Raw genomic sequence first — 26,210 nt, 5'->3', positions numbered from 1 at the left:
CACTTATTAGAAGCTGGTGCTTCTAGGAGCTATGATACAAACTTCAGGATAATAGAATGGCATTCCTTACTTAGAGCATGCTGCTGCAAAGTTTTTCATCATGCCGATTGCTCCCAAAGAGCAACAAAGTAGCAAATCAAAGTATAAGATACTGAAACCAAATTACTATGTGCAAAAGCCATATCAACCTAATGAATGAATTCAACACAGGAACTGGAATAAGAAACTAGGAATTTTCTCTACTTCAAATATCAATTGCTGCTATACTTTCTGGTGGTCAGCCATCTACTTATAGTTTAAAGCAATTTACAAAATAAAATACAGTCCTTACAATATGTGGTTAGATTTTTCTCTTCGATAATAATTACAGTAACGTAATATGAACTAACTTCCAATACTGGAACATTGCTATATAGTTAAACCACAATTATTACACCCATACTAAAACTGGGTGCTCTAATTATCTCTATGGTACCTATAACATATTTAAATATTACAGTGGTTGCTTCATTTCCTCTGGGTTGTGCTGCTAGTGCAACGATCTCTAAGTACCCAAGGCAGCCTTGACTAAGTACAGTGTTAGTGACCTGAACAATTTCTGGCAAAGCTGCAGGAATCAAGACAGAACTGACACTGTTTCACAACTGATACGGTGAAATAAAACGTGTTTTATAAACAAGATGTTTTACTTGCACAAACATCCGACCTGGACAAGGTCAGTGAAGTTTTTCAGAGAAGAAAGCAATGTCTTTATAACAAATAATACTGGAATAACTGGATATCTATATGACAAAATAAACTTTAGCCTCTACCATACACTACCATATAGAAGTTGAGGTCATAAGGCTTTTAATAGAAAACATCTTCGTGGCTGGAAAGAGTAAAAGTGTCACAGGCCACAGCATATACTACTTATTACACATTTAAAACTGTATTTGATATTGTCAGATTAAAGTGTACTTTCAAAATTACCACAAATGAAGTGACTACATAATGAACTGGGAAATAATATCCACAACATGACATATCATAAATACCTGGTACAGAATATGTGCACATGTCAGGAAAGGTACCTGACTTTCAGATATGTGCATGAAAAGTGGTTCCTATTGTTACCCACTGGAGTAAAGAGCAGAAAGGCAACATCAGCCTGTTCTCTCTGCAATGACTTGAATCAGTAAATATTGGTGAGACTGGACAGCAACTGATAGTATTTATTTTGGCAGAAAGACTTTAAGCATTTTTGGAAATTCTTAGGCAGTTTGACGTAAAGCCTAACAAGCAGAAACATCTTACACAAAGGTGAATATGTATATGTGCATATGTTTGTATGTGTTTATAATATTATAATATTAAATATAGTGTGCATATGCACATATAATATTGCATATATATTATACCTTTATCAATAATTTGCTTACTTAAGAGTATTTTTGCTATATAAGGCCCTAATATGCAGAAATATTATCTTAATAGTAAAACATATGAAGGCTACAGTGTGCATTTGAAGTTTCCATGAAACCTAGTACAGAGCTCAAAACATATTAAATACTCATTCAAAAAATCTGTGGAGTAAACTGTACAAACTCACATTTCCAAAAACAGATATCTATTCTCTATTGCATCTTATAAAGACTTATTCTTGAGAACAGTATCATGACTGTGTACTGCTTTATTTACTCAACCAAACCCATTTCACTTGCCTGATGAGCATCGCGTCAGCTAAAAGTATTTCGTGTTGAAAATTGTCAGCAACGTATGTCAAGATCTCAGGCATTCTGTTTTAGAATTGAGTACACAGATGAATAATTAAATAGCTCAATTATCACTGTACTGTTTTTGCTTCAGTTTTGAAATTTAAATTAGCAACCCTCATCTTGGGAGTAGTCAGACTATTTTAGCTTTAGATGATAAGTCAAGCCTATTCAATGTTAAAGTAATGGATGATCAGAACAGAAAAAAAATCAGAAACATTATATACTAACTATAATTTATTTCACACATACACTTGCAAGTTTTGAGACATCTGTAGGACACTTAAATTCACACATAGTGCTATTCCCATAGTAATAGATTTTTCACAATAAGATGATATAACATACACATAATGACTAAAATTATAGAACCAAAATAATTACCTTAGGACTCACAAACCAACACAAAGAATTTGTCTCTTCTAATACATGCAGTTTTTATTTAGGTATATCCTGATTTTGCACATACATTTGAATGCCAAAGTTAAATTAATTTCAACATTTAAATGGAAAGAAGACAGATATCTTTATAGAATTCTTGGAATATTTCTTGACTTGCTTTATATAGTGCATTGCTGAAATCAGATTGAACATAGCTATCTCACAAAGCATTCACTACCACTGCCTGATGGAAACACTATGAGTCATTTCCTTTGGCTTTCACATTATCTGTGATCCACTTGCTTTGAAAAGGGACATCTGAGCATCTCAACTATAACTACACATCCTTGACCAACATCTTCTCAATCCCCCCTCCCCCATCATGTTCAGCATTTGAAACCATTTTGTTTCAAACTTCCAGAGGTCAGCTGTGTGTATATGCCACGTGAGTGATAACATGGACTGCTGTATATAAAAGCTACATTAGACCAGTCTATAACAATTGGACTTGATGTCATCCATATGCATCCTGAGGAGATTTGATTTCTTAGATCACATTTATTTAGTCACTGTCTCATTATTTAAAGGCATTTTGTTACAATCATTCAAACTGACAACTACCTTTCACACTACAACACATGAGATACATTGTTTTCTGTTACAATACTCAGAATATGCAGAGAGCATGTGGGGCCTGTATACCAGGAATATACTGTCATGTGGAGAAGGATCATAGTTATCCCAAACATTCTAAATTCCTAAGGGCCATGAATGTGTGTGTGTGTGTGTGTGTGTGTGTGTGTGTGTGTGTGTGAGAGAGAGAGAGAGAGAGAGAGAGAGAGAGAGAGAGAGAGAGAGAAAGAGAAAGAGACTATGTATATGTGTCAATATGTGTGTTATTTATGTCTTTGTAACATATGCAGTATGTATGTGCACACATATGTGGAAGCCAGAGAAGAGCATTGAATATTCTTCTTTATCATATATTATTTTATTTCTTGAGACAGACCCTCAAGACTAAAAATACATTAAAAAGTGTGGTTTATGCACTGCCTTTAACATTTCTCAATCCCTCCAGTTTTTGCAAAGAATATGTAGTTTGCAAATTACTAGTTTGATGAAAATTAAAAATTAAGGATCACATAAAAAACCTTCTGGTAATAATCAATAGATGATTGAACCTGTGTTTCTCCATTAGTCAGAACAGAAGTCACAGAAAATAGCACAAGACTGAAATTCTGAATATATGTTATTATAAAAATGGTTTGTTTTTTTTTTGTACTAAAATTTTCAACTCATTTTGCAGATGTGTGACAAGATACTCTGCTGGCTATGGAAAGAGAAATCTGGACACCAACACAGCCACAACCGTCCACCTTCAATGTGTCCTGTCTGCAAGATAATGCTGGAGCAATGGAGGAGCAGAACTTGTGGGAAGGACCAGCCAATGTTTGGTTTAACTTGAGGCCCATGCCACTAGAGGAAGCCCGTATGTTCTACACTGCCCAGATGGCAAGGCATCAGAGTTGGGACGGGCAAGCTACTTAGGGTAGAACCAAATACAACTGGCAAAACCAAACCAAACAAAGAAAGAAGAAAGAAAGAAAGAAAGAAAGAAAGAAAGAAAGAAAGAAAGAAAGAAAGAAAGAAAGAAAGGAGGAAAGGAGGAAAGAAGGAAAGAAAGAAGAGAGGAGAGAGAGAGAGAAAGATAGGAAGGGAGAAAGGGAGGGAGGGAGGGAGAGAGTAATGTAAAAGAACAATGGAATAATTCCAAACGGTATTCTGGTATATTCATAGATTGGTGCCTTGCCCAGGATTCATCAGAGAGGCTCTCTACCGCAGTAGATGGGAGCGGGTGCAGAGGCCCACAGTCAGACATTGGCAGAGAGAGAGTCTAAATTGGGGGCCTTTTTTCAGATCCCTCCCCTCAGAGCTTAAGGAATCCCATGGAAGAGGGGGAGGAAAGACTGCAGGAGTCAGAGGAGATGAAGGACACCAGGAGAACATGGCCACTGAATGAACTAAGCAGGGCTCCCAGAGACTGATGTGGCAAGCAAGGGGCCTGCAGAGGTCTGCAGCAGATCCTGTGCATGTGTTAGCAGCTTGGTGTTAGCAGCTTGGTGTTTTTGTGGACTCCTCACAGTGGGAGCAGGTGTATCTCTGACTCTTTTGCCTGCTGGAGTCTGTTTTCCTCCTACTGAGTTGCCTTGTCTAGGCTCAATCTTTCTTATTATACCTTGTTTTGTTTTGTTTTGTTTTTTCCCCGTTTGGAAGTCATCTCTTAGAGGCCTGCTCTTTCCTGAAGAGGAAATAGGATTGAGAGTTGATCTGGGTAAGAGGGGAGGTTGGGGGTGGCGGGAATGTGACTGGAATGTATTATATGAGAGAAGAATATATTTTCAATTATAAAAAAATGTCATCTCTGTTTTCTGTTTTCATTTGACCATGTTTCTGCTTATTCAATGACAGAAGCTAACCAATTACTTCCATAAAATAAAATGTGTGGGGTGTGTGTGTGTGTGTGTGTGTGTGTGTGTGTGTGTGTGTAAACGAATGTGAGTTTGATTTTTGTTTCTGTAGCATATGGACTGTTCATCTGCATGTTTGTATCTGTGTGCTTCCACATACGCATTTGTACACACATGTGTGGAAGCCAGAGTAGAATGCTAAGTGTTATTTTGCTTTATCACTTACTGTTTGTTCCTCTAAGTCAGACCCTCTCTCTGAATCTGTAACTAGGCTGATGGCCAGGAAGTCATGAATCTTTCTATTTCCCCACCCCACCATCTCTCCCATAGTACTGGGGATACAGTCATATTAGCTAAGTCATGAATAGCTCCTACACACACACACACACACACACACACACACACACACACACACACACACGTTACCTTTTGCTTTCACATCATTTTGTGAGTATGTCAAAAATGCTCACTCCCTTAGCCATCTCTCTAAACTAGAAATCACATATTTTTTTATTAAGAATCTTACTGAGTATTTTTTTTCAAGAGATTCTATCTCTGATACAGTTATCTCATAATAGTGATTTTAATGTTTGATTTTTGCCTCTTACAAACCCATTGCAGCAGATACATTTTGGAGTGTAATTTTCTGAACAGAAATCAAGTAATCCATCCTATTCCATCAAATGTTAATATAATTTGTTGAATTAAGAGTGTCTGTGCAAGTCAGGCGGTGATGGAACACGCCTTTAATCCCAGCACTTGGGAGGCAGAGGCAGGTGGATCTCTGTGAGTTCAAAGTCAGCCTGGTCTACAGAGCAAGTCCGAGGACAAGCTCTAAAGCTACACAGAGAAACCTTGTCTCAAACAAAAACAAAAACAAAAACAAAAACAAAAACAAACAAACAAAAAAGAGTGTGTAGTAGTTATAGATATTCTTTCATGTTTTAATACAAGTTGCCATGACTGTCTTGGAGAGATCCCTTACAATGTTGTGGGTAGGGATAGCTTTTGCATGGCATCAAGGCTTAGATAGAGTGCAGTACTATTAGTATTATACTGAGGTACCACGGCATTATATTGAGGTACCATGGCATTATACTGAAGTACCACGGCAGGACAAAGCACTACTAAATATTGTTTTCAGTGTCTCTTTTGCTCTGTGTTCTACCTACTTCACATGCCTTGATTCTTTGATTTTCTCTCCTGAGCCTTCTTCCTTTATTTCCTTTATGCCTGTTTATCTAGATCCTGTATCTCATCTACGTCTGATTTCCCAGAATGCCTAATGTAATGATTATTCCTCTATACTTCCTTGATAGCTGTCTCTTTTCATTTGCTAAACTCGTTCTCATTATTTTTGTGTTCATGTCATGTATGTTTGGGAAAATGGAGAAGTTAGAATAACTCACTATCTTACCTTCAAATATCTGACTACTATGGAGTTATGGAATGTTGATTTCTGTTTTGTACAGATTCATAACACAAGCACCCTTTTACTTGTCCATGTGTCTAAGGTGGTAAATAATGAGGGGAACTATGGCATGGTCCAAGTAGAAGAACTTACCTGAGGTCTTGGGATGGCTCTGCTCTGATATGAGGTGTTTCCACAGAGTGCCCAAATACTGCTCCTTCAGTTCCTGAAGACAGCATGAACACAGCAGTCAGGATAAGCAAGTCTGTATACACAGTGGCTCTCATCTGAGTCTGTGCATCAATATTCTTCCCTGAACTGAAAACAGGTGCTGGTCAATTGAAAATTTAGCATTAGAAAAGGAGGACAAGACAGAGGGAGACCGGCTAAAGAAGGTGGATATGAATACTGAGTGTTAACTAATTATTATTACTACTGTAATTATTACTTGTTAAATATTACTACTGTAATTATTACTTGTTAATAATTGTTAAATTATTACTACTGTAGATAGAGACAAGTCACCTTCTGTTCCAAAGAACAAAGACCCATCTCTTTCATTGCTTTATTTCAGAGCTAAGTGGATTTGAGAAATAGGATAGGCTGAAATACTTAGGTCAGATTTCCCATATCTCAAGAGCTTGAAGAAACTGCCGATGGTGAGCTCAGGTCAGCACAGTGCTAGACATTTACAGACAGGTTTCAAATAGCACTTAGCCACTGTCTAGCAGAGAGCTTTGCAGAGACCACAGAATCCATGATACTTTGACTTCCGTAGAGTTAAGGCTCTATCTAAAACTGAGAGCCACTTTAATTCATTTCATTATAGTTGAGTTCATCTGGGGTCATTGTTGTCTGAAGAGGTCAGGGACTCCCCTGCCTTGTTCAGATAGTAGAGTGACACCTGACCTGAACATACTGACTGACTGATTTTCCAGGTTACTAGAGCTTTTCTACAATTTGAGTGAGAAAAAGAGAGTGTTTTTCTTTCTAAAAATGAAGGGAAGTCTTTTTCTTTTAAAGTTATAATGACAAAATTGCTTTGCAATAAAATTCAAGCAAATGTTGTAAATCTTTTTTTTTCAGATTACACCTTATTTTCTTTTGATCTAGTCTTCTTCATATGTTTTGATGTAAGAATGTCATGCTTGTTTCATAAATGTCATGAGGCCTACATTAATAGTACAGTGCAATTCAAAACTTTTCACTGAAATCCGAACAAATATGGCTGTAACATACTGTGGAGGGAAATATAAAACATGTCAGTTCTGCAGGCAGGACCGGCATTGTCAGGAGTAAAAAATTGTTAAGGCTTAAAATATCTTAAAATAACTAATGACATAGGGAAGTGGATTAGGTCTTCTTAATGATCTTTTAAAATAAATATTAATGCACACCTGGATGTGGAGTGATGGAGGAAGACTATTAGGTCCAGAGGCAAAACTATTAGATTTTGCCATTCTTACTCCTGGATTACAGATTTTACTTCCTGAACTAAAAGCTGTTGGCATCTGCCTGTCTCTGAGCCTTAATAGATAGTTCCCCATATAACAAAAACTCTGTAGAGCATACACTGCTTGTTTGTTTGCTTCTTATAATTTTATTAATTTAGAGTACTCATTTCTTTAAAGGATTCATTCTCATGATACTTTGATTCCGCAAATGGAAAATTCCTTGTTATGGGTATGAAAGGTAACATATTTGTTTCAGCTAAGGTAAATTAATAATTCTGTGATTTGGCTGGGGGGTGGCATTTGAAAGAATATCCCCAGATGCAGATTTACATATATCAAGGAGAGTGACTGACATTTTAATACAGACTGTAACATCCTGATAGGATAGTTATCCTTGCGAAAAGTTCAAATACTAATCTTTAGTGCTGTGTGATTATGAAAATTTCCTAGACAAGGAGTCAGAGATATGATTAGAGAACAGTGACAATATTTATTTTCAAACACTAGTTCACACCACTAGTAACAATACAGGATCTGTATGGCTGAATGCAAGAGTAGAAATCAACCAAAACTTCAGTTTGTCAGTAAGGATTAAATCCAAATGAACACAATTAGAGATGGTGAAGGGGCCATAAGAACAAATACCAAGGAAATCCATGGAACCATAATACCGTACTTAAAAAGCTTGCATTCCACCAAATTGAAAAATCTAAAAGAAATGGCTAATTTTCTCAATAAATACCATCCACCAAAGTTATTCAAGATCAGATAAACAACTTAAACAGACTGATAGCCTATAGTGAAGTAGAAGTAGTATTTAAAAGTATACCAACCAAAAAAAATTAAATAAATAAAACCTAGGTATAAGTGGTTTTAGGGTCGAATTTCCCTGGGCCTTCTGAGAAGGGTTAACACCAATGTTCCTCAAGGTATTTCACATAATAGAAACAGAAGGGATATTTCTCAATTTGTTTCATGAGGATAGTTACCCTGACACTCAAAACACACAAAGACCTGACAAACAGAATGGATTATACATCAATTTCCTTTATGTAACTGGGTGAAAAAATTCTCAATAAAATACTTGTAAACTGAATCCAAGAACACATAAAAAAAAATCATCCACCCTGATCTAGTAGGCTCCATCCCAGAGATGCAGGGATGTTTCAACTTAGGAAAAATCTGTCAGTGTAATCCACCATATAACCAAACTGAAAGATAAAAAACACACACTTATATCATTAGATGCACAAAAGGCTTTTGCCAGAATCCATCCCCCCTTCTTGATAAAACTGGTGAAATCAGGAATACAAGGGACAGAACTTAACATGACAAAGGCAGTTTACAGCAAGACCATAGCCAATATCAACTCAAATGAAAAAAACAAAACAAAAAACAAACAAACAAACAAAAAACCACTCAAGCAATTCCACAAAAGTCAGGAGTAAGGCAAGCATGTACCCTTTATCCATATCTATTCAATACAGTACTTGAAGTCTTAGCTAGAGCAATTCTAAACTGAAGGTGATCAAGGTGATATAAATTGGAAAGGAGGAAGTCAAAATACATAAGTGACCCTAAAAATTCTACCAGGAATTTCTTACAGCTGATAAACACTTTGTGCAAAGTAGCAGGATACAAAGTTAACTCACAAAAATTGGTAGCCCTCATGTATACAAAAGGACAAATGGACTGAGAAAGGAATCAAGGAAAAATCACCTTTTACAAATAGCCTCAAATATAAAATAAAATAAATTGGACTATCTCTAACCAAGCAAGAGAAGAACTTGTATGATTAAAAAGTTTAAGACATAAAGAAAGAAATTGAAGAAGATATAAGAAGATGGAAAGATCTCCCAGGTCCATGGATTGGTATTATTAATATAGAAGAAATGGCTATTCTACCAAAAGCAACCTACAGATTCAATATAATTCCCATCAAAATTCCAACACAAATCTTGAAGAGACAATTTTCAGCTTCACACATAAAGATAAAAAAACAGTATAGTTAAAACAATCCTGAATAATAATAATAATAATAATAATAATAATAATAATAAATTGCTAGAGGTATCCCCATCTGTCGCCACTTCCTCTTCCTGGCACAAGAACTGAGCAGTGTGTTTACCTTCTGTTCCATATCCTTAACATCTAATATTCCTCACAAAATGGTCCAAAGCAGTGGGTGTACATACCATTGAGCTGGCACTTCTAAAATTAAGAGTAAATATAAACCATTCATCTCTAGTTATAAACGATGTCAGTTTCTCATTATAGTGAAAGGACCCTAATTATTTTTCTTCATCAGTGTCAATGATAATTAGCATCATTCAGGTAAATAGGAATGATAATATACTTCCTCTATCCAATGGAATCATTAACAGTAGAATGTCCAATGTACTCTGACTTATTAGTGACATGCTAAAACCTTTTATTTAAAGGTAGTCATATTTCAACTAACCACATTGAATAAAATATGGTATGACTTTGTCTTTTGGTTCGAATGACCACTTCAGCTCAACTTTGTGCAGAGCTGTCTTCTTATTAACCACATTGTAGTTTGGAAAATGAAAATATATCAAAAGCATATTGATTTGGACTTCTACAACGAAAATTTAAAAAGAACCTACATTGGTAATTTGAAATAAATGAAGAGTTGAAAATAGATGTTATTTTGATACAAGTAAACATTATTATCTAGTTTGTAAATAAGGGGAAACCTATCTTTTCAGACATCATTTCCTTATGGTGGCAATCCTTCCTTCAAGCTTTATTTTTTTTTAAGTATGTAGTGTATAAAGTCTTGTGGGCTGCAAGAATATATTATAGAGATTCAGCTCTGTATTAAACCTATACTTTGACCAGCCAAGGGTCTGTTGAAAGGCAAGCCATTTATTATGAATATTTGGTGATATCCAGCCTTCAATATTTCAGCTGTCTTCTGCTATGAAATTCTTGCATGCCTAGACCTGCTGACCTACTAAGTTACTAACTCCCCTGCTGAGCTGAGGAGACAAGCTGGCTTGTTTCTTGTGCTAATGAAGCTCAGACCATCCCCTTGCCTTGAGGAGGCCCTGTGGTTTTCCAGAGCAATTGACTCAGAACAAAAGAGGTTTTTTACTTATCAAGGTGGAAAGTAAAACAACACTCCTGAGGAGACAGAGAACCACTTGCCCAGGGAAAGAAAGGGCAGGCAGTTTCTGTAGAAAGGGACAGAACCGTATGGCGAGAAAGAAGAGAGGAAGACAGAGGTTCAGTAGAGGGTAAGCAGATCTCAGGAAGAGTTTTCCGAGTGCCAGGAGTAGAGAATGGCAGAGATGGGGAAAGAGCATACAGAGGATTAAGATGAGGCTGGAAGTGTAGGAGTTTAGTCGTTAGCAGGACTATGAGCTAGGGAACTGGACGGAACTGTAGTTACAGAGACAGGATTTCATCCCAGAGAAATAAAGTAGATGGATACAGAGCTTGGTATGTCTAGAGTTGTTCCTGCCTTGAATGCCTGGTGGAGCTATAGCTGAATTGATGTAATTTTGTCTTAGAGGAATAAAGTCAACAGACATAAGAACATAGTGTACGTAGAATTTTTTCCCTCAGATATCCCATGCCAGATGTAGCTAAACCCCGGGACCTCTGGGAACTCCATAATAAAGGATTTCTGATCATTTTATAATGGAAGGACAACACAAACATTTTACTTCTATGGAACTATAATGTGAGGGTTTTCTGTGGCCATGTATGAGTGTGCTATAGTTATGACTTGAAGGAGAGTCCTTGTTTAAGGACCACACAGAGCCTGGTATTGTCTAATAGGTGGTATTTAAAAATGACACTTTTATTTTGTTTTTGTTTTAGGGTTTTAATATTTATTAAGTCACTTAAAATATTCTAAATTTACTTGTTTTTATATGTATGGGTATGTGGCCTACCTATATGTGAGCAGTTGCCAGAGGAGGGCGAAAAAGGCCAGAAGAGGGCAATAGAATCTCTGAGACTGGAGTTTCAGACAGTTGTGAGTCACTAAGTTGATGCTGGAAGTTAAACACATCTTCTCTGGTAGAGCAGCGTTATCTTATCCACCAAGCCATCGCTCTAGCCTCTACTAGGTCTCTTTTTTATTTTAATGGTAGAAATAGTTTCTTATCTACTTCATTCTGCCTTTATTACTTTTTTTTTACCAAAAGGCTTAGGATCCTGTAGAATTTAGATGCTATTGTTTACCTTACAGGTACACACAAACCCAGTATTAAAATGAGATAAACGGGATATATAAATGACAAAGCTATATCTAGGTTGTAATGATATAAAAAATATATTCCATATATCCTCTTTGTACATGCTTCGCCCATTCTGGAACCCATGATGTCTTAGTCAAGTTCACTATTGCAATGAAACACCATGACCATCACAACTTGGGGAGGAAAGGGTTTATTTAGCTTATTCCTCCATATCACCATTCATTACTGAAGGAAGTCAGGACAGGAACTCAAACAGAGCAGGAACCTGGAGGCAGAAGCTGATGCAGTGCCATGGAGTTTGCTGCTTACTAGCTTGCTCCCCATGGCATCCTCAGCCTGTTTTTTTATAGAATGCTTGGACCACCAGCCCAGGGATGGCCCCTTTCATAATGGACTGGACCGTCTCTCATCAATCACTAACTAAGAAAATTTCCTGAAGGTTTGCGTACAGCCTGATCTTGTGGAGGCATTTTCATAATTGAGGTTACCTCCTCTCAGATGATTTTAGCTTGTGACAAGTTGACATAAAACTAGTCAGCACACATAGTATACGACAGCTTCAAGTCTATAACCAGGGACCAAAACTGAGGATCATTGAGGTGTAAATCTCTTACTCTTCAGTGGCTTATAACATCCTTGACTTTTAGGGTCTAGTCACATGCAATGCTATATAAGAGAAGAATAAAACACCTATTGTCTAAATTATTATTTGGCTAATACAAATAATATTACTTTTAAAAAATTAATATTTTATTTATTCTTTGGTAATTTTATACTTGTATACAATGTATCTCCATCAAATCCACCACACTTCTACTTCCTGCCTTCCACCTTTTGCCCTGAACCACTGCCAAAGAATCCACTTTCTGCCTCCATAACCTCTTTTATTTTTATAACTTACTGAGTCCAATTTCTGCTGACCACATGTGCATGGGTGTGCATCTATCGACAGAAGTATGGCAACAGATCAGCAGCATGACCCTGAATGAAAATGATTCCTCCCAGAACAGCCAGAAACTGTCATGGGGGTCACTTTATACGTTCCTTCTCCTATTTTTTTTATTTTTACTCAAGGGTTTTGTGATATCCCCAATTACATATTGATGAGTATAAGTTTACATTTGCTATTTCAACAGCATTTTTCTACGTCTTAATTGCCATTTTCATATTTCAGCCAATGTATTTTATTTTTTACAAGTACTTAACAAATTTAAAATGCATAAGAATAGCAGTAACATTTAAAATTACAATTTTAGTAGAAATTGCATTTGCTAGATACAAATTTGACCCAGAATTTTTCTTCATTTAGTTTTATGGTCTCTTTTCTTTACCCAAATCCTACATGCTGAGCATTAAAAAAAATACTACTTAAAAGAAGAAAACCAGGCTTGAAAGAATCAATACTTTTTCCCCAGTGTGTTAGGCAGGATAACAGTGACGGCTGCCCATCAGCCCAAGGAGTTCATTCCTTGGGTCTTTGTGAATATGGATAGTATGTAGTATATATATATATATATATATATATATATATATATTATGTTACACGAGAAATGCGATTTATTCACATTTATAATCAATGAACTAGGAGTTTTTTCCTGCAATGTCCAGGTGTTTGATAATGTAAACTTAATAGCATAGTTAAGTGTCATTTGTGGTACCTAATTTTATGTCAACCTGACACAAACTAGAGTCATTTTAGAAGAAGGAACCCCAGTTGGGAGAATATCCCCCAAACAATGCCATGTGGGTAAGTCTGTGGTGCATATTCTTTGATTTAAGATCAAAGTGGTAGGATCTAGGCCACTGTGGGTGGTGCTACCCATAGGTTGGTGGTTCCGGGTGCTTTAAGAATGTTAAGTTGAGCAAGTCATGCAGAGCAAGACAATAAAAAGCATTTCTCCATGACTTCAGCATCAGTTCCTGCCTACAGGTTCCTGCCTTGAGTTTCTGCCCCAACTTCACTGGATGATGGACTACAAAGTGTAAGAAGGAATAAACCTTTCCTTTCAAGTAGCTTTGGTGTTTTATCACAATAATAGAAACTTAACTATAATACCAACATATGAATCATTAAATGGGGACATTTCCCAGCTGATGGAAGAAAATGAAATGAGAAAAACATAACAGAAACGAAGCTGAAGAAACCCACGTTAGGAAGAGGTTGAAGACACAGGTAGGATCCACTGGGGTGTGTAAGAAACAAAGGCATCTTCTAGGAGCCATAGCCATCATATTACCCACAGCAAGTAAGGAAAGAAAGATATTGTAAAATGCCCACTAAATCTGTAATGCATAAGAAATCAGACAGTTTATATATGCTACTGCAAAATTAATTATATCTCTAAGAATTTTCCTAGATCTAACACACAGAAGAACTTTGAGCATCAAATGGAATCCATTGACTGCACTGAACAGAGATGTTCCCTTTAAAACATAGTTTTAAAATTTGGAATTAAAGTACAATTATATAAATTTCCCCTTCCCTTTCCTCCCTCCAACCCCTCCCATGAACCCCTCTTTGCTTTGTCTTATATTTGTGGTCTCTATTACTTTATTGTGGAGCTGTATCAATGTAATATATATAAATAAAAAAATATACATCAATATAATACAATACACACACACACACACACACACACACACACACACACACATACTTCCAGATATATAAATACAATCTGATCATCCTTATAAAGTTTTGTACATGTATATCATTTCAGGGCTTATAATTAACTTCGAGAGATGGGTCTTCACTGGAGTAGACTATCACATTCTCAGCATTCCTTAGTTGCCTGTAGTTCTCTGTCTGGGGTTAAGTGTTTGGAAGCACATTGCCTTTCATTATCAATGTCTTCATACTTCACATTATGCGGTTGCATTTTCAATGTTCTCTTTAACAGAGTAAGAAATAGGGAACATTTCCCTGAGACCTTGGATAAAAATAAGTGATGGAAACGTCTGCTAGCAAAGACTTCTGATAAAACAGCTTATTTGTGATAATGGCTGTGACTTGCATATGTACTTCAGAACCGGAACTCAATTTCCATTTAGAAATTCATAGGAGCATGAGACAGTGTTGCCTCATGTCTCTGAAGTCCCCATCACCACTTTAAGAAACAACTAGAAAGCTGAGTTGAGTGATTACATCAAGTGTATAAACCTGAAAAGTGTCACTAGGGGAAATTAAGGGACCGTACATCACTTTTCTTCACCTGACTTAGTCAGTTCTCCAGCAGCTTTTCAGACAAACTGCTTTTTCCCGGTGTCTGAGTGTTATCGCGGTCTCAGCATTTGGACAGCTCTGAGGAACAAAAGCCCTACCTTAGGAAAGGCTGATTGCACAGCTGACCTCATCACAGTAGGCTAGTGTAATGGACAAGAATGGGGAAGTAGAAGCCAGGTAATAAAAACAAACTGGGAAATATTGATTCCAACCCAGGAGCACCCTGTTTAATTTAAAAGACAGCTCCTCAGAAAATCCTTTCTTGTGTTGTCAAACAAGCACTGGAACCTGTCTATCCTTCCAATCATTCCATTAGAAGCACACGGAGGTGAGATGCTCTTGGCTTTCCAACAAACAGGAGGGCATAGGGGACATGAAGTTGGATTTCTCTATTCTTACAGACTGCCACTTTTAATTGCTGCTATTTGGAGAAAAGAGAGATACTTTCTTCTCATACACTTCCCTAATGTCTGCTTTCTGCCAACGCAAAACAAATGTCTGTGTCCAATTAATAGTTTTCCTTTAACTTGAAGAGTTTCACCTTCCAAAGTCAGACTTATCATTTAACCTTCTCTTTGTTTGCTAGGTTTCTATGGTACGTGGACTCCAAATGAAAGTGCTAATTGTATTTGATGGATGCAGCCTGAAAGCACTGAACTTGAGTCTCCTCTATAGAAAAGTTTCTGTCCTTTATGTTCTTACTGGGTTTCAGAAGAGAATTGCATTAGGTGATATCTTGAGTTCATAGTAGGGAATACAAAATAAATAGAATTGTAAAGGTTTTATATTTGAAATAAAATCTAAAACTCCTTTTTATCAAGGAATGTTAAGGAATATTAAGAACAAATACACATTTTAGTTATTTTAAGCAAATTACTACCAAGCAAAGCTAATCCATCCAAGAACACCTTAATTATGATTCTTCCCCCACTTTTTTTTTTTTACTAAGAAGTTTTTATTCATCATACGTACCAACCACAGGTCTCTCTCTCTTTTCTTTCCTCCTGTTCCCCCCTAAGCCTTCTCCTCCCAACCCACCCCCCATTCCTTCTGCTGTGGATATCATTCTATATAAATAAAACACTCATGGCCAGTGACCAGGCAAGAAATAGGTTGCCAGGCAGGAAGTAGGTGGGACAAGGAGAGAGGAGAATTCTGGGAAGCAGAAGGCTGAGGAGAGACACTGCAGCCACCACCAAGAGAAGCAGCATGTGAAGACGCCGGTAAGCCACCAGCAACGTGGCAAGATATAGATTTATAAAAATGGGTTAATTTAAGATAAAAGAACAGTTAGCAAGAAGCCTGCCACGGCCATACAGTTTATAAGTGATATAAGCGTCTGAGTGATTATTTTATATGTAGATTGTGGGACTGCGGGGCTTGGGGAACCTGGAGAGAAGCCCTCCAGCAACACCTTCCTTCCGAAAAGTTTAGGGAATCAACAAAGCTGGTGCATTCAGTTGAGGCAGGAACAAGACCCTCCTCTTGCATCAAGGCTGTACAAGGTGTCCTACCATAAGTAATGGGCTCCATAAAGCCAGCTCATGCACCAGGGATAGATCCTGATCCTACTGCCAGGGGGCCCCTTAAATAGACCAAGCTACACAACTGTCTGGCTTATGCAGAGGGCCTAGTCCAGTCCCATGGAGGCTTCACAGCTGTTCATCCAAAGTTCAAGAGTTCCCACTAGCTTGGTTCTGTTGTTTCTGTAGGTTTCCCCATTATGATCTTGATGTCCCTGATGTAAAGCCAAGGATAACCAGACTACAACCCAAAACTCCACAGAAACTAGCTAACAAAGAGCACCCTAAGAGGGAGGCATGGATCACCCTGGGAAGAGGAAATAGATGAGATCTCCTGAGTAAGCTGGGGGTGATGGGGGAGGCAATAGAGGGGGTAGGAGATGGGGGACGAGAACATAAGGGAACAGGATGGTCAAGCTGGAACAGGGACGGAGTGGGAGAGCAATGAAAGAGTTATCTTGATAGAAGGAGACATCATGGGGATACTGAGAAACATGGTGCTAGGGAAGTTCCCAGGAACCCACAAGGATGACCCCAGCTTAGACTACTAGCAATAGTGGAGAGGGTGCCTGAGCTGGCTTATCAGATTGGCGAACACCCTAACTGTCATCATAGAGCTAGAGACTTCATCCAGTAACTGATGAAAGCAGATACAGAGATCCACAGCCAAGCATCAGGAAGAGCTTCAGGAGTCCAGTTATGATTCTTGAGTAAGTGATTATCTATTATGGCAATAGAGTGACAATATTGCTTATTATGGCTTGAATCTCAAATTTCACCCTCATAGTTTATGTGTTAAAGGTTGGCTGAAAGCTGATCATTTAAGGCCTCTATATTCCTCATGGATTAATTGATAGAAGAATTTGAAGGTACGTGGAGCCTGGCTGGCTACAGATCACAATAGAAATGACTTTGAGGGATATATTTTCATCCGGACACTCTTTTTCTTCATGGCTTTGCTTCTCATCTGCACTGGGCAGGACTTATATTTAACACACTTTTTGCTGTGAGGCTCTTCAGGACCTCTGGCTTAAAACAATGGAGCTGTTCAAATGCAAACATGGGCTGCCAAACCTCTGCAACAAGGGTCCAGATTCTTTGCTTCTCTCAAATCGTTGTTAGTTAGTTAGTTAGATTGTTTTGTCATAGTGTATTTTGTTGCAGCAATGGAAAACTGAGGCAGTGATGTTCAGGTTAGCGTGTGATCTCTAATTTGTACCCACCTGTATTCTAAGTAGGCTAAATATAAATATGCTAAAATCTATTAGCACTATGATTTGATCTCAGTCATTGTATAAATCATCCTCTTCCTTCTAAAACAAGAGTCCCTCAAAAAAAAGTCATTATTCATAAAGTAAAAGGAAGTGAGAAAGGATTCATCCTAATTTTAATTCCTATGGATATTGCTTGAATGGGAAAACTTTCATGCCACTAATTTACAATTCACACAGATCTTTTGTCACAGGTACTTTGAATAGTTACCTAATTTATACTGCTCACTCTGGAGTCAGTGTCTCTTTGTAGTGTTATTTATCAAAAGACTGGGTTCTTGCTTTAAAGTATATGTGAGGGGACCAGCCAATCCCCTGTCTTCATATTGCAGTCTATGCTTTGTTCAATTTTCTCTCCTATGTGTGTGAAATTATAAACTATATTTGTCTTTGATATTTTCATTTTAGGAGTGTCATAGACAAGAGTGAAGCAGTTCTGAAGTTAATAAATGCTATCCTGATAAAGGAGGACAGATTTACTGTGAATTTGTATGTGTCTCTGTCTGTTTGTTTCTCTGTGTGTTGGAGGGAGAAGGCTGTGTAAACAGAGAGGGTTCACATACAGGGAAGCCATACACAAAAAGATTTTTCTCTGAGGGACAATGGATATAACACTTCTAGATTTATTACCTTTACCCATATCACTTTATACCACTTAACCCATTTTTCTTAGTTTATCTGGGTGACCCAGCTTTACATTTCATACGTTAATAAGACTTTTTTTTAAAAAAAATTAATATTTAGACTCTATTCGCTAACCACAGTTAATGACTTCAATTGAAGTTATTTGAAAAGTATATATATATATATATATATATATATATATATATATATATATATATACCTTCCAGGCAATGGTGATGCTTACGTTATAAACCACATTCAAAGATCTCCATGACAGTACCTGTAACCTTTAGCTTCTCAGCCCCAATCGTTATCTCGTCTTCATCTGCAGAGAACAGCACCCTGCCATCTTCGCTTGCTCTTACTTCAAATCTTTTACACTGGGCCTCCACAGCCTCAGCTCCTGTAGTCAGAGGGAAGGTTTGAAAATGAAGCTGGGATGCACAACACTATATATATATATATATATATATATATATATATATATATAATTTTTTATAAACATAAAAGAAAAACACATATTGTTCAGCTTGTTCATCTCAGCTGCAGGTTTTACATCTGAATGAACACTTTTAAGATGTTATTCTTTTAAAAAAAAAAAAAACCCTGATTGCACTGAATATTTTGAGTATATTAAATGACCATGCCTATTATTTCTAAATGTTTAAGGATGTTTTAATATAGTATATGCACTTAGCCAAATAAAAGAACACTTGATACAGTCACAGGAGAGGCAATGTCTGCTGGGGTGAAGATTTGTCATTTATTTTATTGGGCATGTAGTATATGCTCAGTAAATGGGGCCCAAATGACTCACATCTCTTCACAGTGCAGACCACAGAACTCACATTGCTTCCTCTTCATGGGTTCTAAAGCATCAATCACTTGTGAATCTTTAACTACTCCACATTTCATAGATTTTAGTGTAGTTATCTTCTTTCCCTTTAATAACAATGAATTTTAATCCATTTTATAATCACTCTTTCAATGGATTTTTTCCATAATAAAGTTTTTATAATTATTTTTCCATATTTATTGAACTATATGCAACTTAACTACTCTAAAGTAAGCAACTTAACTACTCCAAAGTTTGATTCAAAGTAGAAAGAGGAATCCCTCCAACATGCCCCTCCCCATTCTCCTTCAAATTCATGGCCTGTTTTTACTAATATATATATCAACCTGTTCAGTCTATATGATGTTACTCCTGTGTGTGTTTTCAGGACAGACCATTTGACACTGTTATTCCCTGGGGTAGACAAGCTCTCCCACCTTTCCTCGGTTGCCTATAGTTCTTTGTATTGTGGGCTTTTCTCATTCATGTTGGCATGTCCATTGGTATAGTTCCTGTTCAGCTCATATTTGAGTAGTCATGTTGCTGAGACGTCATGAGTGTGGTTTCTGATATTACAATGAAACACAATCTCACAGCAACTCCCTGATTCTCTAGGTCTTAGAATTTTGTCATCTCCTCTTTGACAAAACAACCTATTGCCTTTGACTTTGGTTCTCCTCAGAGATGGAAGGTATGTCCCTCTTGCTGTGGACACTATATACTTCACAAACAGGCCCCAGAGACCCTTGAGTTGGAATTGAACACCCTATCTCTGAGGATTAGCTTTCATTGTACCAGGAGGGATAAAGCTTCCAAAGGAGAGAGGCAACCAACAGTCCTACCCATCATAGTTTTGATGCCTATGTAGCATATAAACCTACAGCATGACAATATAACCCTAAGGGTATAGTAGTGACACACACACACCTCCACGTTCATCATTAGTTCTCTAATTGGAATGAGATGCACTTAACAGCAGGGAAACAATTCCTGGTACTGGAAACATAGCTAACTACTCAGTAATAGTGAATTCATGGCAATTGGAGGAGAACCGATAACCGCTAATTTACCAACCCAACATAATTCCTAACAACAATCTATCAACATTTGTCCTTATAGACAATGTAGTTTTCACCCCTCATTAAGAAAACTGTTGTTTGCAACAAATGGAAAACCACAACCAATTAAAATCATTTATCTTTTTAAATTCAAATATCTTTTCTTACAAAATTTAAAGACAGTATTGAGGTGAACCCTGAAGACTTTGGCCATCATCTTGATTTGGTGAATATTATTTGAGAAGGTAGTATTCACTTGAATGTTTTGTTGTCTATTTTCAGTCTAAACTTCTATGTTTGCATTTAGTCATTGTAGCACAGTAACTCAACTGAGAGTCAAAACATTGAGGCCAATGTGTTGAGGAATTTGACTTCCAGGTTTACATACATCTGTCCTTAAATCTATCTTCAAGAGACTTGGGCACACTTTAAGCCTCAGTGACCTGCAAGTTATAGATCTTTTACACATAAAACTTTTAACATTGATGCCATATTGCCATCTTCAAATATACTCAACTGCTGAGCTAAATCGTTTCACAAGTTATATTTGATGGCACAGACATGCATTAGATAGTTACATGCATAGAAAGGCATTCTATCCACCCACAGATTACCAAGAATTCTCTAGTAGTAGTGATTAATATCTTTATTCAGGAGATGCTAGAGAAATATTAAAATATTACACAGCATGTAACAGAAACTATTATAAATAAACTATTAGAAATAGCTATTAGAAGCTTCATAGGGTAGAGTCTGGCTCTGGCAAAGGAGTTGAAATTTTAATTCATTAACTTTAAATGAGCAAAGTCAAATAAGCAAATTGCACAATATTTATGCATGCAGAATTGAGAGATGCATCTAAGTCATAAATTAATGCATGCAAAAACCATCCAATTGAAAAACAGATATAAAATTAATACTTCAGAGTACACTTTATTCACTATATTAGCATAATTACACATGGCAAAATTGCAAGCAATTAGTGATGACTTTATAGTAAATAAATGTTTTATATCAGAAAATAATTATATAGCATCACATTTACATGCACTGCTTCTCTTTTCTACAATTGAAAAATAAGTAAAACTATATAATTGGAGATATATTCAGTAACTGGGACTATCAGTGTTTAACATTAATATATTATACATCATAATACTGAACTTAGTATATTTGAACTTGTTTTTGGGGGCCTATCATTTGTTTGCTTCTAGTATCATGTTTTATTAGTCAAGGTTCAATTGGTCAAAGGTACAATCACATTTAGTAGAAAAAGAGTAATGAACTATTGTCTTTGTATTTTCTACATTCAATTGATAAAATACTAGAACTGGAAATTCTTTTTTGATGAAAAAATCCATGATGTTTATATAATACATTTGCAAGGGATTTCTAGGTTCTCTTTAGGACTGATTCAAAGAAAACTAAACAGCGATCTAAGTGGTTATGTCTGCCTGTCTCTGATGTGTCTTTCCCAAACATTGCATGATCTGTTATTACATCCTACATAACTTTGCACTTTAATTTTATATGTATTCAACATTTTCATGTTCTTGAATATCTTTAAGAGATTAGAAATTCCCACAGCAAAATAAAACTGGGATTCACAATTCTTCATTCAGAAATTCCTGTTTTTAAATTGCCATGTATACAGATAAATTCTAAAAACAAAATAATAGCAGCCAAATTCCTATGAACTGTGTGAATAAATTCTTAAAACCCAAACAGTCACAGCCACAATTGGAGACCAACAGCCATGGCTTTGAAGTATGTCATGGCTACAGGTCTCAAAAGGGCCACAAGATGTAGATGAATTATCACAAGCTTGCACAGAGAGAGCATCAGCTAATACACCAAGTTCATGTGGGACATGATGTGATTTGTGTTGCTTTGAGTAATACACCATGGAGCTGCTCTGGATCTTCAAGTGTGCCCTCATAATCATCAAGATGGTAGGTATGCACATCCATGCCAAGAATAGTGGGAGGAACTGAACAACAGTCAGCTGCTATGAGGAAAGGTGCAGCTAAGGACTGATTACCCCTATCTATATCTCAATAAACATTTATGCCATGTGAGTGTGCACACACACACATCCACATATACACACACACTGTACACTGTGTATGTATATATATATATACATATACACACATATATATATACTTTTCTGAATATAAAAATGACAGTAAATGGTCAAGTACACATAAGTTTATCAGTATATGTTAGACTTTATTTTGTTTTATAATACAAGTGTCATTGAAAACTTACATGTGAAATGTATCCTAGGACGGTTTGTCATGGTTGAAGATATGTTAGAGATTAAAGAAGAGCAACCTCAAGCTAGTCTGGAGGATTCTCCTCTCCTGACTCTGAAGGCTTTGGTATTTGTAGTTCTCCTGGGATCCTGTGAGAGTTATGTTTATCCCTACAAGCACTGACCAATGGATCAAGGCCAGAGTTGCCCTTTGACCTCCAGAAACTAATATAGTGATGGGAATACTCAAATATAGGGGGTTACCTTTGTCCTTCTGTTTCTCTCCCTGATCAACCTATCAACCTTTGTCAAAACTAGCAGTTTTTTTGTAACTAGTTATTCCCCAATAAAAGTTTACTTTTAGTGTGTTGTGATGAATGCCATAATTTGTCATCATTTGAATTATTTCCTTACCTATAATTCATATCTATACCTCTTGGTCTCCATTTTTGTTTAAAAAAAATCAACAAAGAAGTGGGCTGTCGAGTTGGGTTGTGACGAGCACTTGCTGCTCTCACAGAGGAATGGTATTTGATTCCCAACACCAAAAGGCAGCTATCAACCATCTGTAACTCTAGTTAGGGGATCCTATGCCATTATCTGGCCTTCATGGGCACTAGAGGCACTTAGTGAATTTATATGGCAGCAAAGCACTCATACATATAAAATAAAAATAGATAAGGCCTAAGAAGTTATTTAAAACTTATGCAGATAGAAATATGCAAATAATTTTGCCTAGTGCCTACTTAAAGGAATAGCTGTTACTATCAACATTGTTGAAGTCATTATTGTCACTGTTCCTTAAGCACGTGTCTCTCCATCCTGGTCCCTGAGAAAAGTTTAGTCTGCAGAATAACTTATAACCACTTTTCAATTGTATATTTTTATGATTTATAACTCAGATGTAGATAATCTATTTTACGGTCATTAATATTTCAAAATCTATTCATTTAAACTTAATTAACATTTAAACTTCTGGTGAAATTAGTTTTTTTTTTATCATTCTCATCTTCCAAAATGTTACTTACGTGTGGTGTCCACTACTGGTTGAAGTATTAAGGCAACTCCACGTAGTTAAAAGGGAGGTTTATTTTGTGGGATAACTTACAAGTAAAGGGACTGATTAGAGGGTCCAGGAAAGGTGGAGTGCAGTCCAGTGGTGTTCTCTGGAGAACTCTGCTCAATCTACCGCCATCATCCAGGATCCAGGAAACAAGAGAGCCAGCACATCTGGATCTCCGGTCTTAGGGGCTCCTCTCTTGGCCCCACCACATAGGCATGACTGTTACTGGAAGCCTCAATGTGGGTGGTACTTCCAGGACAAAGCTGGAAGAGCTGCCCACTACACTTCGCTTTTCAAATGCTTTCTTAGTTGTGGTACCTAAACATATTCTTATTTCTTGTGTTAATTATACTCTTAATTTTTTTGTGCATACCTCCCTGCCTCTCTGTCTCTCTATGTTTCCTCTGTCTCTGTCTCTGTCTCTGTCTCTCTCTGTCTCTGTCTCTCTCTCTCTCTCTCTCTCTCTCTCTCTCTCTCTGTGTGTATGTGTGAGTGTTCACACGTGTGTGCTTGCATGAGGGGTATATTTAATTCAAAGCCTCATACCTTCTGTGTTTGAATCTCAAAGGTGGAAAAAGGCACTGTCAGGAATCACAAGATTGTTGAGTGAAAATCTCAGTACTAGGCATGTGTTATTTCACAGGTCTCATATGTAATAAAGACTATTGCAAACCTGGGCATGAGTTTCGTACTGTAATCACAGGATGGGATATGGAAACAGAATGATCATGTGGATATGGAAGCAGAAGTATCAGGAATTCAAGGCCATTGTAAGAAATAAGTTGTTGTGGTCCATTATTTCTAATATTAAAGCATCAGAAATAAGCAGAAGATATTGGCACCTCTCTTCCCTAGCAGGCAGCTGGTTCTTGTTTCTCTCAGAACTCCAGGGACTAAAAAGTTAGAGGCAGTCTGGTACATTACTGTGCCCAGGATGAGAAAGAGATGTAGCCTCAAGGCCTAGGATATGTGTTAGATAAAGATTTGTATAGAGAATTTGGGGTGGGGACTGTGTTTGAAGAGCGTGAAAATTGTACCAGCCAATGGGACAAAGAAGTCAAGGATGTCCCAGCATCAGTAACCTGAAGACCACTCTCTCTTGCCAATTCTTACACCACCCATTTATGACTTTTCTCTAAGGTGGCATCTCAGGTCTGCGGAGTTGCATTTTGAAAACTGTTTCACTTTTGCTATTCTTTGAATTTGCAATTACACCATGAGAATTTTTCTCACAGTCCTCCACGACCACTTAGTGAGTTCCAGATGAGTCTAGGATGGGCTACATATAACTCTGTCCTCAGACAAAGACACACAATAAAGGAAACAAAGAAATAAAGAAAGAGAAGATGACAAAGAAAGGAAGGGATGGAGAAAGGCAGGAAGGAGAGAGGGAGGGACAGAGGAAGGAAGGAAGAAATGAAGGAAGGAAGGAAGGATAGAAGGAAGGAAGGAAGGAAGGAAAGAAGGAAGGAAGGAAGGAAGGAAGAAGAGAGGGAACAATGACTGTCATATGAAATCTCCACTATTAAAGACACAACATACTTTGGCACTAGGATCTGGAGAACTCAAACAGAAAAGAGCCAGAGCAACTCCCTCTGGCTGGTGCTTATAAAGCCAGAAGGGACTAAGCAAGGTTTTAGGGAAACAAAAAATGTCACTACCCATCCTTCCGCATCACAGTCTCTTTATACTCTATTATCAACATAACTGGCATGGTGTGCCTGTTAATTCAGTTGTGACACAGCTATTATGATGACAACAACTGTTTTGTGATTGGATTTAATGTGCACACCACAGGAAAGAGCTCACGTCGGGTACTGAAAGCCAGGGCAAAAGCCCCTAGGCAGGAAGGACAGAATCACCAGCGGAGAAACAAATGCTACTGTTTTGTTAAACGGATATCATGTGCCCATGAAATTGCCTCCTACACATTAGCATTTATACTGACAGCATATGACAGAGATAAACTTTTCTTTTTTCTGCTTTTTATTTTGATAGGGTAATGGATGCACTGGGACTAAGCTTTCAACAAAGTGCTGAGACTAGGTGATCCTTACCAGGACACAGTGGCCACCTTCTCAGCGATATACAGAGGAGAATAAGGAATTTTATATCTCTTTCACATCTCATGAAAAAAGAAAGCAGAAAGAATGTAAAAGCCCAAGATGTCAGACCTAAACACACACACACACACACACACACACACACACACACACACACACACACACACAGGCAACATGGTATGAACTCAGCAGGTTGTTTTTTTAATAAATTTAAATAAGTGTGTGTATATCCCTAATAACAGTAATTAGAGAATAAGAGGCCATAAATTTGCAAAGGAGGTGGTGGGGAACACTGAAATTAGAAAAAGCAAAGAGATCAAAAAATGATTTAAACATGTTACTCATGTATGGAGTCCTCAATAAATGAATAAATAACTATTAAAAATTGTAAAAGCCAGAAGAATGGATAGCATGTTGTGCAGATATTTCCTCTGAACTGAAACATGTACTCCTGGGGGAAAGGGCTAGGGTCCAAGGACTCAGCACATTAACAGGACTTAGAAGCTCAGATACCTCCAGTAACATAAGAAAGTTCTGAAAGTCCAAAGATTCACCAGTCCTGACTCAAAAAGAATGTAGACAGCAATGAA

At 37.2% G+C, this 26,210-nt stretch overlaps 1 protein-coding gene across 1 annotated transcript in view; it reads right to left on the bottom strand.

Moving 5' to 3' along the window:
• Positions 1-26,210, bottom strand: part of Sgcz (sarcoglycan zeta) — a 1,022,364-nt gene that overhangs the window by 9,245 nt on the left and 986,909 nt on the right. Inside the window, exons 5-6 of the mRNA XM_006973966.4 lie at positions 18,625-18,747; positions 6,168-6,240 (exon numbers count right to left, since the gene is read on the bottom strand). Coding sequence (XP_006974028.3) covers positions 6,168-6,240; positions 18,625-18,747 — 196 coding nt within the window. The remainder of the gene's footprint in view (positions 1-6,167; positions 6,241-18,624; positions 18,748-26,210) is intronic.

This window comes from Peromyscus maniculatus, chromosome 17, assembly GCF_049852395.1.
Source record: "Peromyscus maniculatus bairdii isolate BWxNUB_F1_BW_parent chromosome 17, HU_Pman_BW_mat_3.1, whole genome shotgun sequence".
NCBI lineage: Eukaryota > Metazoa > Chordata > Mammalia > Rodentia > Cricetidae > Peromyscus > Peromyscus maniculatus.
Note: the sequence above shows the minus strand (reverse complement) of the source record. Positions and strands in the feature narration are given on the sequence as shown.